We start from the raw sequence: 16,369 nt of genomic DNA on the forward strand, positions 1-16,369 counted from the left end.
TCACACGCGCTGTGAGATGAATACATATCTGCTCTCTCCTAAGGTCTTGTGCAGTGAAGGGTCGCAGGTTTGATTGAGGAGCCTCGGCTCTGCTGCCATCTATCAGTCAGAGCCGGGCTTTAGCGGGCGTAGGGAAGCGCCGCGCCCTACTCTTGGCGTGCGCCGGCCTCTCTGTCTCGGTGACATCTCATCCGTTACCTCCATCCAGAGCTGCGGCTGGAATCCCTCCCCTCATCTCTCCCCTGGCTCGGGCCCGGACACATTTACTAAGATGGAGGATAGGCGGGAGGAGAGGAGAGCGTGCTAGGAAGGGCCGTACACTGATAACCGATCCTCACAGCAGACCTGGCTAAAGCAACACCTGGATTTCAAGTGCACTTGATAAATTTTGCTTCAGAATCTGGCAGTTTCTAGGCTTTCATATAATCCAGCAGCTGCCAAGGCTGCACTTGTAAAGCCAGTTCAAGCTGTTCAATCCTCCTCCACAAATTGTCTTCATATCAAGAATTCAATCTTAGGCATACAGATGGCGCTATACTCCAATTCTAGATTTGGTCTTTAACACACAAAACCCATGCAGTTTGATACAGAGCAGAACTATAGCGATGTAGCTGTTCGTGTTAGAGACTTTTAGAAAATGAAAGTCTGACGTAGGCACCAAGCTGCTGGTGTCGGGGGTTACAGACAGAATAGCCTTATAAAGGATTATGGCTTACTGGGAAGGCCAATGTCTCACATCACTGTCCCCGAGAAAACAGTCGGAGGAGGATGTTCCCACTCAGAAATGAAGAGAGAAAATAGAAAAACGAGGAAGAAAGAGTGAGGTCATATTTAGATTTGATAGTATGCACAGCAGATATAGCTCTACTCCAGATGTAAACCCAGGTTCTCCCAGCAGAGCCGTCAGCACTTACTCTGTCAATACCCATCACACTATAGAGCTGATGAAAATGCTGTCTATATGTAAATGTGTGTTGCTCTCGTTCTATCAGTATAATAGGAAGGAACCAACGGGTCAGGAGGGCTGAATCCACAATTAGCCTGGAAACCAGTTCTGCAGGTGTCGAACAAAAACAGAGAGCTCCACACTTCTACTCTGACACACTGCATGAGCCCAAGTCTCATATCCCAGGCTCAGTGGCCTACTGACAAGGGGTTAGTGCACTGGATTCATTATTTTCTGAGGTGAAAGTGGACTATGGACCAAAACAACAACATGATGGAAGGGTCAAGACGGTCACCAGGGGCCAGAAGAAGAAGCGAGACTTTTCTAACCCTGATGTGCACACTGGGATATGTGCAGTCAACCCCAAAAAGCAAGAATGATTCTCAAATAACATTCAGTGCAGACTGTGAACTGCCAAAAAAGAAGGGCATTTTTTCCCCATATATTCATTGGCTGGTTGGAAAAGAATTGACTGGTTGGACCGGTATGAAGTTTGTGAGATGTTTGAGAAAGGGCAAGAGATGCAACTTGATCAACAAAGTGTCTGTTTGAAATTGGACTGTATATTTATGCTCGGACTGTGTTGATTCGTGCAGTACAATATTACACATTATATGATATTCTGCTGACAGACAATACTGATGTCTCATTTTGCACATTTTGAAGTGAACTGTCATTCAAAAAAGCTTGCTTGAAATTAATTTCTTACTTGCACATAATTACTGTTACGGGAAAAAAAAAAAAGCCAAGTGTTGGCTCAAGTGGGCTTCTAACTGACTGTTGTACTGGCCCCATGTGGCTTTTTATTGGCCCTCGACCACTGGAAACTTCCTCAATGTTGCATAATGTTGACTGCTTTTGGTTCAGGAGCAGGTATGTGCTATTACCCTCTGATGCACAATAAGAAGACCATATTTAGGGTTATTTATTTGTCTAAATTATGATTTGTCCTGCTGTGTTGGTATGAGAAGAGCTACAGGGACACATATAAAACACAAGCCTAAAAGTAAGTTGCTTTGGCTCTATCACTGTAGAAAAGATACTCATAAAAATAAACTTACACCTATAGCATCTTCTACCAGTCAATAAACTCAACAGGAATGGCCTTTTGTCTTGTTTTCAGCATTTATTTGATCAATTGTGAATCATATAGTTATGATTTTGAAATAGAGAAGGATGCAACAAACAAACTCGTAATAGGATGGATTGTACAAGGTGCGGTATCACAGATAGATTTTAATAATGTAGTCTCACTTCCTTCCAGCACCGAGGGACTCTGAGGATACACTGATAAGAAACACAATAACTCCTCCGTGGCCGCCGCACAGGCCGGAATCTGACATTGAAATAATGCCGTGTTTACAGAAAGCATCCCGGATTTCATTTGCCACATTACTAGTGCATCTTTTTGGCCGCGCTTCAGAGCGCGTGCCTTCCGCCTAGGATGTGAATCCGTGAGACAAGGTCAATGCAATTCGTGTGCGACTACTTCACTGCACACAATGCGGGCCTGTGCGACTTTATTTATCATGCTTGAGCTGCGCTGACAGCTCCCATAAGCCCCGCTGCAGACCTGAGAGCTACTAAGAATACAGACAAAGGCATATCAGGAGTAAAACAAGCACTATATTATTGACTGATAACGCCCAGGTGTGTGTCTATGTGTCTGTAAATCCTGGTGGAGGGGTTGATCCCCCATTGATATTATCATTAGCTATGGGCCAAATGGGAGGCTGATATTAGAAGTAGTTAGTTCATTAAATGACACATTTGTTGAGGTCAAACTACAGTTTATTCATATTTGTTTCCTTTTTTCGACTTAAGATGGCCATGAATTTTGTGTGTTTGTAGGGTTGTGTGTGTGTGTGTGTGTGTGTGTGTGTGCACCTGTGCGTAAGGCACTTTCTATAGGTATATTCCGTGCCAATGCTCAAATCCCAGATAAACCACAATCAAATTTCTTGAAAAGAAACGTATGGCTTTCCCTGATCTCTTTATGATTTTGACAGCCCATTAAATTGTGAAAATCTCTAAAGGCGCGCCGTCTTAAAGTCCAACAAAAGGCGGTCTTTGGGCATTCCGGCCCGGCTGCCGAGTGGCCCGGCGCTCCGACTATCTCTCCGCGCAAAGCCGATAAAGATTGCCATTTTACTGGAGGCATTCAGTCAGGTCAAGAGAGATATGCTTTTTTTCAAATAATAGCGCATGATTGGCATTTAAAAAAGCGAGGGGGGGGGGGGTTTGGGGGCAAAGACACCAACCAGCGAAACTAGGCAGAAAGCTGTCCCAGGCCCCGGACCATGGGAAAGGTCTGTGGCCTTCACTGTCACAGGATCAAGTATGTGAAAACTTTCCCAATTGGTTTATCATGCTGACGATTTATTCATGAAGTCTATATGCATATCCATGATAAATAATCATGACCCACTGTTGCACCTATTTGTTTTACTGCCTTTTCCCCTCGTGGTGATTGTACATATAGTTTGGTCAGCACTATTGGCCAATCAAATGTCTGCATGGACTACAAGCCCTCACACACACCATTCTGATCAAGATGCTACTCTTTGATGCTGGCAGTAGACAAAGTTCTCAAAATGTCTCACTTAAATCATAAATCAGGGCCCAAAGAAGAAAAGAGAGAACAGACTACATTCCAAACTGTTAACCTGTTAACCTTAACCCTCTTTTTATTGAGTGTGTAATAACTGAATATGGTGTGATCGGGAATTCTGTCCCTAGCCTGGAGATTCCTGATGGCTGGATCTGCTAGGAAGTTTCTTACTATTTTTCTCACTAACTAGCTCAACTATTTTTGCTGCTGGCGATCCTGTACAAGACAAATATTGGTCTGGATAACTTGGCTTATATGACCGTAATCTTTCTAATCTTTAGTCAACAGAGGTGAGAATCTGATCAAATATTGTTTCGGGCAACAAGATGAAATTCAGTGCGCTGCGAGGAGCACAGGAGCTGTTGTTCTTGGTGCTCAATGCCATGTGGTGGGTAGTGAACATTTCCCTGCTGTTCAGACAAGATGCTCTGCATAATCACCCTTTTTTGGAATGAAAGGTGCTAATTAAAAATGCAAATGAGGCTTGTTAAAAAGTGTTGGATGGTGATTGTCATCGCTATGTGTTTCTATGCGAGAGAGAGAGAGAGAGAGAGAGAGAGAGAGAGAGAGAGAGAGAGAGAGAGAGAAAGAGAACGAGAGACCTGAACCACTCTGCTGTGGACTTGGCGCCACATGAAAAGCAGATGATTCCGAGGAATGTTCCATACGGTTCTGGCTGCTGGATCGTGGAAACAGGTTTCCTTGTCGAATTCGCATACCAGAGGGAGGTAAGGCCTGATAACCAGGACCACATGCCTGCAGAGGGCCTCTCTGTGACCTGCCACTCCTGATAAAGGTGTCCTGGTAGGTGTGTGTGTGTGTGTATAGTATGTAGGATGTGGCCAGTCCAAGTGCATAGTCCAAAGACACACACACACACACACACACGCAGCACAGATCATCTTTACAAACAGGTCCTTGTTCAAATAAGCGGAAAACAGAATCTTGGTTCGGAGAGGGATAGAGAACAAGAGTCACCATCACAGAATATAAAACATCTGATAAGACATTTTATATTCCAAGATCCTTGATGGAGTTTCCATTATATCTGCAGCAGCTATCTTAACACAGAGGAGCTACAGTGTGTTTTGGTTGGGAAGCGGTCTGAAGTCTGGGGAGATAATTAACAGCACCGCTCTGAACAGTTGAACTGAACTGCACTTTTTTCTTTATAACTTTTCGCGTGTCCAGATATCTTGATACCAGCTAAGAGGCACGGCCCCTCACCCTCGGCGTGGCTGTACATCATAACGGGCCCGACATGGCAATTGCTTGTCTCTCCGTGATAAATGGCCCCCGAGAGAAACGGCATTTTTGGGATGCTCCGTCTTTACAGATGTCTAACTGACAGCTCCGTAGTAAATCCACCGGCCAAACTGTGTCTCCCCCTGCTCTTTATCTCTCCCTGTCCGCTTCTTTATGAGCTACGGTTAAGGCGATGGCTGGCACAGGAATCACAGCAGAATATGAATGTCAGTTCTGCATGAGTGACAGTGAGACATCTAATGGTTAGCGTCTGAATAGCCACATCTGGTCTGCGTTAGGGCTTGTGTTGTGATGGTAAGAATAGAAACAGCGGGCATGAATGGACGCATTCCATTTGAAATGATGGACGGAGACTCTAACCCTCTCTCTAAATGGATGGATATGCGGCTAGGCTGAAGAAATGTCGCCGAATTGCTGTTTGTTTATGCAGACAATTTGTGTAGATGGTGAACTCCTTCGCTTGATACTTTTTTCAGGCCACATCTCAGCAGGTGCTGTCACACTCTTCCTGTTAGTGCGGTGTTTGTGTACATATTTCATACACAAGACCTCACTCTGTGTAAACAGCCCTTAGACGGCTGCGGCCCAACACAAAATAAGCCTGCTGATGCATAACAGCCAATCCATCTGGAAAGCGACTCTTAGCTGCATCCGCAGAAATGAACGCGCGGCGAAAGCCATTTAGCTGTGTATTTTTTTTGTTTCTTTCAAATGGCAATTTTCGTGTCAGTCAGCTGAATTCTTACAGAAATACAAAAACAGAATGGAGGTTTCAGTAGTTGTTACGCAGCTGGATGCTTTCCACATCCCCCTTTGTGCTCAGTTTCTTATTGAAAATCCTTGCGCGTGCGTTCGAGTCGAAAAGCACACGCACTGCACTCTTGAATATAAATTACTGCTCTCTTCAAAGGTGAGACGCTCACATTACGAGCTTGTCATTTCTGATTTGGTTTCATTTTCATTAATTCATTTATATGCTTACTCTACAGACACCTCACTTATTTGGAGCAGGAGCAGACAGTCTCTGCATGGGTTCAGATTTATTGAATAAACACAGTATTACTTGCCAAGATTAAAAGACTCATTTGGTAGATATCAATAGCCTCTAATTCACACAGATGAGAACCAGACACTATACAGAAAGCAGATCCTAACGCTGGCTTCAAAACGAGGTTTGATTAATTGCAGCTCCTCACTTTGTAGGTCTCACTTACACAGAGCTGAGCTGCAGTTGTATATGCTGGGAAGATACTGCTTTGCTGCCGCTCATGTTAAAGGAAAAATCCACCCTCCAATATTCTGATACTACTATTTATCATCAATTTATGATGTTCACTGCATTCCAGGAGTTATTTTTGTGATGAGGTGTTGTAATTTACGTTTTTGGTGTACCCACTTTCCCTCAACCTGCCTCATGTATTTCTACTTCAGTTAGTGATTTCCTACATTTCCCAGAATGCCTTTCAACACCCCCCAGAGAAAGGCCTGGACTTGTTGCATTCAGCTGTAGGTTATATGTGTAGGTGGAGAGAGCGATAGTGATAGCATAGTTTTTTCAGTTGAGAATAACAAAACACATCATGTTTTGTGGCTGCATTGCATTCTGGTCTATTGAGGCTGCTGTTGGTGTAGAAATCGGTCTCTCTGCCTGTTCTGCAATGGATGTTTCCCTGTATGACTATTGAATGTCAGTGCAAAATAGTGAGTCTAGAAAGAACTGTTCTCCTATTGAACTCCATTGTAACTGCACTCGAAATATATTGACGTCAGTATAAATATATCTGCAGGAATGAGAAAAACACACCACCAAACAACAAAATGGGCCCAGACATGTACGGTACAGTACATCACCAGTAGCTGTAACAGTGTTACAGCATTTTAGGGTGGATTTTTCCTTTAACAGATTACACAGTGATAATGAAATGCCAAGACACCTTTTGTTTTTGCATCACTGCGGCACAGGCCTTACACATAAAGTCATCTGTTGCTAAGTGCTCCCTTTAAAGAGCCAGGCGTCTCATTGGTGCAACAGTGCCTCTGTTTGGCAGCACTGATGCATCAATGTGTATTTCTGCTCAAGGAGAAGGTAGAGGAAAAGTACAGGATCGCATGAAGAGGATGAAAAGAAAAATCCTATGACAGACGATCTGGAGGTCATGTGACCCGCTTCTTACCATTAAGTGTCCGGTGCCGGGTTCGGCAGTCATGGCCTCGTTCTGGAACGTGTTGGCCTGAACCAGCTCCTCCTCCTTCTTCCTCTCCTTCTCCCCTCCGTCGTCGTCGTCCAGCTCGTCCAGGCTCTGAGAGACAAATAAAATATGAAATCATTAGATCGGGCTCGGATAGAGCGAGGACGGGTCCCGCCGATGCGCGGTGACAGGCGAGGTCATTCCCACCGCACTGGCATCAGCCAGGGTCGCCTGCTAATCCTCTTAAAACATGATCGCATTCGCTTCCAGGAATCCCTCAAACACTACCCAACGCTTGATGGGAATCTGGGCGGGCAACAGGAAGACGGCGGGGTGCAGGGGGCCTTTCACCTCCTGGGGACAGTCGAGAGGGGCTTTTTGACCAGTGGAATGTCCCTTGAAAACACACACACAAACACACACACACACACACAGCAAACATGTCTTTGACGCAGGACTGAGGAGTTCGCCTTTAATGTTCAGTCAGAGATTTTGCACATTGCCTGGGAAAGCCTCCAACTTCTTCTAATCTGGATTCCTAGTTTTATCATGAAATATTCTTTCCTATTTGCTTTACTGTGAACCGTGCAGCTGGGGTCATCGAGTTCATTTTGTCCGAGAGGCGAAGATGCGTTTAGTTGCGTAAAAGCAGAGCTCGACGCTGGAGGACGGACGGTCGGATCGTTGACGAGAGGGGGCCAAACTCCTAGAGGGGCCACAATGCAAACCGGCCCTTCCTGCTTCACGCTGCAGGGTGAACAAAAGACACCCGCTCAACAGGCCCTTCAGTGGTAAAAATAGCCTTACAGGGTTAACAAGGAATGCACTCATTTGCGAGGCCTTTCCTGCCAAAACGGTTTATCAGCTGTCCTTGGGGAAAATGCCAGCTCCTTTCTTTTTTGACTCTCACTCGGCCTCAGCCTCTGCTCTGCCTCCTGGCATAACTAGGTGCTCACCAGTCTGCTGCATCTCTCACATGCATGTAATGTGTCCACACACCCCGTAAAATGTTTTCCTGCCGCAATGCGTGGCTGTAAACTCGACATGGCAGCATTCCAGAAGGAAGAACTGACGATATGTGGACAATAAATGGTAGAAATCGTGGAGTATATAATGCAAAATTAAACAGAAGTCAGTTTGTGTCAACACAGTGAAATGTGCAGTGACTAAACATTCTGCTATGCACAAGCTGCCTGAAATCTGGAACTGGGAATCTCACCGTTTATTTTGGATGGAGATGCAGCCCATTTTGCTCTCTAATACTTGAAATTGCTATGCATTTCTTCTATTCCAAATAAAGGAATGGGGGATCTGTGTGCAACCATATAAGGGGTGTTTTTGTTTCTTACATCATCAAAATGAGTCTCTTTGTGTTATTTTTCAGTCCAACTCCGCACCTTGGACTCTGGAAACAAATAGAGGTTGTAGAATGATGAATGAGCAATGTTTTGACTATGTTTTCATAGTTAATCATTCAGAAGGGCCCAAAACTGAGAGTTTGGGACCAGTTTTAAAATAGTATTTGCCATAAACTGCACACTAGCAAAAAATTCTAATCCTGACTCACTTTTAGGAACTGAAAAGTGAACCTGAAACTAAAATCCTGAAAATGTTGGATCAGGCAGATCCTTTCCTTTCCACTTTGCTCGCCACTAGGTTTTTCCAAAGATAGTCTATGTAAGGTTTCTCTGCTGCTTCTCCATCTGAACTTGTTTTGGTCACATGGTGCACGTTGCGCATTCAAAAGCTGTGATTGGTTACATGTAATGGAAGCACTTGATATACCACACCGGGACTTTAAGGGGAATTGAAAATATAACAAACACTTCAGTATCGCCAAATTACATGATTATTAATCCTGCAAACATAAAATTGCTATATACGATTATCTACAATTAATTGTGCCGCCCTAATGAGCCATAGCTAAAGACAATAAAATGCAGTAAAATGAGTCATCAAAAGAACCACAGGGGGCCCCAGGAAACAATATTGGTGCATATAACTGCTGGCTAAGGATTCTCTAATAAAGCAATGATGACTAGCGCCAAGTGAAAGAGATAAAAAGAAGGAATGTGAGCTGAGAAGAAGCAACCAGACCTCCACAATCCTCTCTGCTTCCTGTTTACATTAGGACAGAGTGTCAGGGCCTTGCAGGAGTGTTTACTCTCCAGTAAAACAAGCACCCAGGTCTGTTCAAGCCTCAATAACCATGTCCGTCACACTGCACAACGTGAATTAAAGAAGCTACATCTGGAGCGGACCGTCTCGGTCTGCTGGAATGTGTTGTGGTTGGAAACCCTCTCTTTTCGGGGAGGAAAATGATCCTCCATCTATCATTCTTAAGCGCCGTCCCTGGCAGCAAAAATTTGAATGCATCTGATTTTTGGTCGGCACAACAGCAGGCTGAGGCTTGGGCATTTCCCTCTCTATGTGATGCATTACATCCCTTATGTAAGGAGTTGGAGCATTCATGCAATAGTGAGTACAATGATATAACTAATTTTAAACCTGCTAGCAATCCCATGCTGTGTTACTGTTCGATGGCTAATTTGGGCTAGCTGATTCTTAGGTGTAGTGCCAACAGTTGTGCAGCATATTGCAATGCTAGTAAGTGATCAGCTGCCGATGACTGATGAGCTGCAGCTAACCTCTTTGCCCTAACGAGGAAATGAGGCAGCCATGGTCGGCACTGGCTAATGTTTATCTGCTCATAGAGAATGAATGGACTTCCGGTGACTGGTTCCTCAGGTTGCTGGCATGTACTCACAGTAAAGCTGGAAAATACTGCAGAAACTAGTCTACCTGCACAACGTGTCTTATGTGAAAGGGAATCTTTTACAGATATGTGCCACATACAGTCTAATGTAGTCATGACTTCACTACACTAGGAAAGAAGTATTATTTAAGGGATAATGTCCAGTTTAGCCACAGCAACGTAAACAAATCCGGTAAGACTGTCTGTTAAGAGTCTGTCAACAGTTTCATGTTCTCTGAATAATTTACAATTATTCTAACCTGGGTTCTGCAGTAACCAAGGAGTGACGTTTTTTTGGCACAAGGTGTCCCCAGTTAATTTGATTACACATCAACAAAATGGACCGGACTTCTTGACTGTGGGGTGATATACGTAGATGTGAAATAGCAGTCTGTTATCCAGAAATAACAGACCTCAGAATGTGTTCATTGGCTAATCAGAATTGAGCATGCAACAAATTAGAAACCATAGACTTGGTATATGCCAATACTTATGCGAAAAATGATCATAGTCCTAACACCACCTCCATCTCCTCAGACAACCCAGTGAAGATCCAACTGGAGCACAAGTGCTGCCTTGTTGCCCTGCCAGTGTCCCATCCACTTAGTCCTCAGATTTATCTCTAAACAAGCAAAGGGCACCTCCGCCTGAGGCTGCACTCTTATACAGCAGCCTTAATGACTTGTGTGTATTAATCACCTGCCACTCGTCCCAGCACAGTGTCTTCATTAAGATGATCTATTAGAGGGAGGGGACGCCGGCGCGAATGGTGATCACACTGATGCCCACTGTCTTTTAATCAGGAGGGCCAGTCAGCTCGGGCGACAGTGCTGGGCTCAGGTACGGCACGGATCAAAGTGAGAAGGACACCCACCCTGGAGCTGGTGGCTGATTAATGTGACACTACAGGCTGCCAAGGTCAGTGTCATGCCTGGGAGAGGCATGGCAACTGTGAGTGACCCATCATCTGGTAGCATCAGAAGGTGTGACCTGAGCTTCACTGACCTGTGGCAACTGCATTTACAATAATGTTACATTTCATCCCGTAAAGAAAAGTAAAACTGTAAAATTTTTGTCTCACCTCTATATGCAAATATGAGGTATTCTTTAACCAAAACACCATCAAAAGTCACTGACAGATCTAAGCACAGGGTGCCAGTGGTGCTCAAGGCCTGTCCCCATTTAGTTTTGCACACATGCACACACACTCGCACACAAATATACAACCAGAGGATGATCCTCAATCACGTTTCGGTGCCAAACCCTCTACAAGCTTCTCCCCAAAACCCAGAATTCAAGATTAATCACCATTATCAATCCCAGTCTGGTTTGCCTCACCCTTGCTAAAATCAGTTGCCTTTTCATCTGAATTAAATACTAAGAAATTGCACAACAGCCTTTTTTTCAGAGTGGGTTGTTTGGGGACAGAGAGTCAAACTGCGTACAAGACATTCTCATGAATCAAAAGCTTGTATTGGCCATGAAGCCTCGAGTTCCTTTCTTTAAAATCAATGTTTACCGAGTGAAAGCCTCGCTGGCTTTGAACTTCGCTTGACCCTCGTTTTAACTCCAAGTGAGACTATAATATTTTAATCAGCATGCAGCGCAATAAGACTTACTCAGCCAGACCTCAGAATGAGTTTCGCTTTACACGGGGGCCGCGGTAAAAAAAGGAAAACGAGCTTTCGGCAAACAAACAGGGGTCCGCTGTGATTGTTGACCCGCCGATGGCAGCATCAGCATTCCTCTCTGCATGTCAGACAGAGCCGAGGCCCGGGGGCAGGCCAGTCGGTTGGGGCTGGACAGAGGTCTCTGACTGTCTGGAAGAGCTTTAATACATCTGTGGGAAACAGCCCTTGGCGCACTTCTGGTTTGCCAAACTTGTTCTCCGGTCTATAACCTCCAACAGTAGGTTTGAAAGGAGCGGCGGAGTCGACTGGGCTTGTAACGAACCTGGCTGTGTGTGCGTGTGTGTGTGTGTGTGTAGGGTTGAGGAGGTATTCGTAGCTTCGGGGGGGTTCGCTCTGTATAAATGCTATGTTACACTCCAACACCGCAGACCTCCACAGAAAACCACATGGCCCCCGCTGTAGCCCCCTTCTCACAGAGCGGTTCTCAAGAAGTCTGAAAACACAGAATGAAAGGGCAACATGTTCGAAATCAGTAACTGTCAATCACTCCGTTTGGCGTATGTTTTATGCTGCCTCGAAACGGCTCGGTTTATGATTCCACAGAACTGAATGGGAGCTATGCAGCCCATCTTGAGTTCCTTGGAAGTGGATTACAGTGTGGGGAATGGCTTAAGAGGCGAGTGGCAGACCTTACATAACCCTCCTCCCTGCCTTTCGACAACTTAGTCCGGGCTCAAGCTGTGCCTGCGACCCCCGGCGGCCCTCGGCGGACACAGCCATGACCTCTCCGCGTGTTTTCGCGATGTATCACATGCAAACTGACAGGCTTTAGGGATAATGGTAGTTTACCGAGCTGTTCGCGGCCATCAACACCGCGTGAATCACCCAGCTGAATATTAATACAATGAATCATCATATCAATCTGAACAACAGCAATATTTTTCCTGTCGACTTAAGGTGCAAAATAATCATTAGCAATTCAAACCAGCATCCAGCTGTGGATGAGTTCTCAATTACTTATTGAAAGCGTTAAAATCGAGGCACAGACAGGCGAGATGAGAGTTGCAGGTAAGCAATACTTAATGACTCAAACAGAAAGGAACTGTTGGATAACATGACAGGCGACAGAAAGCAGTGTGAAATATTGTTAATGCATGACAGTACCTGATTATGTTTAATGCCGTGCAATTTTTTCAAGAACATGGAAAATTGCGTAATTACATGGTTTTGCCTTGGATTCCTGATAAATATTTAGGTGTTTGGTAAATTTATGCACAACAGATTGGTTCTGTATAGCCACGGGGAAAAGGCAGAGAGCCAAAGCCTTCATGTTTCTCAAGGCCCGAGCATACTGAGAGACCTAAGAAACTGTTTTACCTAAGACACAAACCCTCTCCTCCATTGCTACCAGAACACAGTGACTTCACATCATGCTACAAGACAGCTGGAGGTGATGGCAAGTGCTGTATATATGTGTACTATATACATACTTAATTCTTACAGTTTTGCATCTATGCTACCTAGTTGGCACAAAGTACTAAATATAGCCAAATGACCTGTGTTTACATAAAGTTCACATAACTGCATAAAGAAAAGAAATACTAGGAGTTGGAGTGTTGGATTTCAATGCCCTCATTGCAAGTCAAACACAGTCTGCTTTGCATCTTAAAAGCCATTACACAATGAACCAGCCCTTGTTTTTGTGTTTTGTATTGTTCTGTATTGTCCTCGAGGTCTAAACATTGTCATCCCAGGAAATAGAGAGCAGACCGAACTATCCTGTCAGGCAGGAGGTCTTTATCTTTTTGTGTATTTGCTCAAGGCTACCCCATAAACACTGTTGACCTGCTTCTGAATGAGGGGTATGCAGCTTGTAGTTACGGCCCCATTAGCAAGTCAGCTGTTTGTTTTCTCTAGTGTTTGACCAGGCAGAAGACTGTACACCCACTAACTACAAACAGACAATCAGCCCACGTCACCACGCTGGCTCGGGCTAGGCTTGCTGAGCCACATTGATCAAGTTATGCGGGTGCAATCTTGCCTTTCTTCAATGGTGAGTGACTTGAAATCCGCACTATAGGAGGGGAAGCTTGATAAAGTGCTTGTCTCCTGGTTATCTAAATAATGCATATATCAAGCATTGAGCACAGCCAATGTTCAGTTGTCCTGAATTGTCCAAACTGATGCTCCCCCTCTTAACTTGATCCATGACATGCAGTAATAACAGCTTTCTCCCTCAGTTTGCATGAGGGCCTTGGACCGTCTCGGGCTTAGTTGTACAATAGACGGAAAAGATAGGTTTAACATCTGCGTGTCCCAACCGCAGACCGGGAGGGCTGTAACTCAAGCCGGAGCGAGAGAGTGGGAGCTAGAGCGCTAGAGCTGCTAGAGCGCTTTAGACCGGCAGCCTCTCCTGGATCTGGCCTCCTGGTAATGAATCCTATTCCGGCGAACCAGCAGTAATAACGGGGTGCCTGCTGTGTAGCGTACGGAGGCAGCGGGGGGGTGGGGGGGTGGCCCTGTGTTTTGTCTAACCCTAATCGTGTTTTCGCCCCAGCGCTGGCATGCACACTTCCTCTTCCTTCCCTTCCTAATGTTTTTTCGCAGTGCAACCCGCCCCCCCCGCCCCCCCCCCCCCCCCCCCCCCCCCCCCAACCAAACCACCCCTCCCCACCTCGGTCATGTGTCATGTTGTCTCTAGCACTAGCGTGAGGCTGCATCCGTGGCAGGACAGAGCCACTGAGTTACCCTGTCTTTTCCTGTCTTTCAGCACATCGTCCAAACGCGGGCGGTACTCAGAAAGCCACACAAGCGGCTGAGAAATCATGCTGGGCAGAGGAGAACAGAGGATAAGGAGCCAGGAGACAAAAAGGGCACAAGGGCAGCATCCGACAGCTTGCTGCTCTCTCATTTCATATTTCATCCTCTCACCCTCTTGTTCTCTTCCACTGTTTCTCCCTCACCAGTCATTATTTCAAATAGTGGATAAACAGCCACATAGCAATCACTTGAATGCATATATCTGACTCGTGCTGGGGAGAACAATGAGAGCTGGAGTGATGGAGATGGATAGGAAAAAGATCCTGTGCCTAATGGCTGCTTATCTCCTGACCGGCTCCTCCTGTGTTTATCAGCAGACTACAATGTGGCCCCTGACCCCGAGCTGCGGCCGACAGCCTCCCCTTCTCTGCAAACTTCCTCCTTGGAATGCCTGGTATCTGCTCGCATGTACGGCTGATATACTTCCTCTCCCTGGCCCACAGTGTCATGCCAAATGTGTTGTTTAACAGCTGGTGTCCCTGACTATTCTGCTTTTTTTTCCCTCCAGCCCCAAAGCCTCTTGAGTGCGTTGGCCCTGGGCTACCTAGCAACCTGGCACGGACTGAACTCATCCATTTGGCAGGGGAGAAACAAACCCAGCGCTTAGACAGTGGGTTATTGTGTCAGCGGACCCTTTTCTCGACCGACACCCAACAAAGGGGCAGAGACGTCTTGGGCCGTTGTGGCGCTCCAACACTTAAGGAGGGGAAATCGGTCCTAGCTCCCTTTTGATTGGGTTTATCTAGTGAGAACGAGCCGCTGGCAGTTAGAGCCAAGCGTCATTCAGTCCTCGCCGCCTCTCTGCTAGGCCATCGTGTTTTTTGGCGGCCGACGCTGGGTTTTCTTGGCTGTGGCCTCGCTCTCATTCAGAGCCCCAGCAACTCTGGGACTATTCAGGTTTCATAGACCTATCAAAAGAACCACAGACATGCTGGGCAGGAGTAAAGCCAGGTCCGCAGCATCCAGGACGCTACAAAAAGAGGCAGCAGCAACCACAGTGCAAATGGCTTTCTCACATTGTCAGGCTGCTTCATGATATTACTGTCCAACTGCCTCTATAATGTAGAATGTGACCTAGTAGTGAATTGTAGATTATTGAGAAGCATAATAACCCATCCAAGTTATTACTATCCTACACAGTGCAATAAATTGTCATCTAAAATCATGTTAGAACTTCTAGGCCTGTGACCTGGTGAAACACTAAGCCAGGCTATGAAAAACAAGAAGATGCATTTGGCTGATGAGCTTTTTACTGCTCACTACACTTAAGTAAAATCATTTATATCACCAGAGATGAATATAATCTACGCTACTGGAATCAATCCTAGAAGACGCCTATGTGGAGTAATCAAGACTCTTCTGCAAAGCACAAAAAGGCTAAAAATGAGACAGCCGGTACCTGCTGAGAGCCTGATTATGAAGGCAGCAGTTGAGAGAACAAGTAGTGGTGAGTCAGCCAGGCCCTTTGTGTCTGTGTTGAGTGACTGCTGGGCGGCTGGAGAGCAGTAGCAGCCTAAGGGCACCTGATGGCAGTGCTTAACCATCCTCCTTCCCGGCATCACCTGAACTATACACCTGGCAATGAAGGCTTTGGGTTTGTGTCATATATCTCCTGGAAACGGCTGGCACCATCATGGAGATCCATTGGAGAACTGGCTGTGCCCAAATAATGGCTAAATTCATAACAACCGAGCTAGAAAAGAGATTGTTGTGGTGTGGGTGTAAGTCAATTCTGTAATGTTATAAGTAAAAGTGAATACCGTATTTCCTCTAATAGTGGCCCGGGCCTTTATTTACCTCAGCTGCAGAGGGTACCAGGCCTTTATTGGAAGCAGGCTTATATTAGACACAGGCCTTTATTTCTAATTCCCTCTGTTTGATAAGTATATTTGCTCATATTTTAGTACGAAGCCTCCTTGTTTTCTGATCTGCTTCTGTTGGGGTTCGTTAGGTAGACGTTTTTTTGTTACTGCGATGCATTACGATAATTACGGTAATCGACGACGGCATGCTCCAGAGACTTCCGCCGGCCGAGCCATCTTGTGGCACTTGTACGTTACTACAAACTACAGTTACAAACAGGCACCAGGAGTTTACCGGTATCCACCGTTGTTTGCATGTAAGCTGAAGCTAACTGAAGCTAACTGAACC

At 45.5% G+C, this 16,369-nt stretch overlaps 1 protein-coding gene across 2 annotated transcripts in view; it reads right to left on the reverse strand.

Annotated features, from left to right (window-relative positions):
* The window catches only part of pawr (PRKC, apoptosis, WT1, regulator), a 53,100-nt gene that overhangs the window by 12,598 nt on the left and 24,133 nt on the right, over positions 1-16,369 (reverse strand). For both annotated transcript variants that reach the window (XM_071905672.2, XM_071905673.2), the window contains one exon: positions 6,998-7,123. In XM_071905672.2, the coding sequence (XP_071761773.2) occupies positions 6,998-7,123 (126 nt within the window). The remainder of the gene's footprint in view (positions 1-6,997; positions 7,124-16,369) is intronic.

This window comes from Centroberyx gerrardi, chromosome 24 (genome assembly GCF_048128805.1).
Source record: "Centroberyx gerrardi isolate f3 chromosome 24, fCenGer3.hap1.cur.20231027, whole genome shotgun sequence".
Taxonomy (NCBI): Eukaryota; Metazoa; Chordata; class Actinopteri; order Beryciformes; family Berycidae; genus Centroberyx; species Centroberyx gerrardi.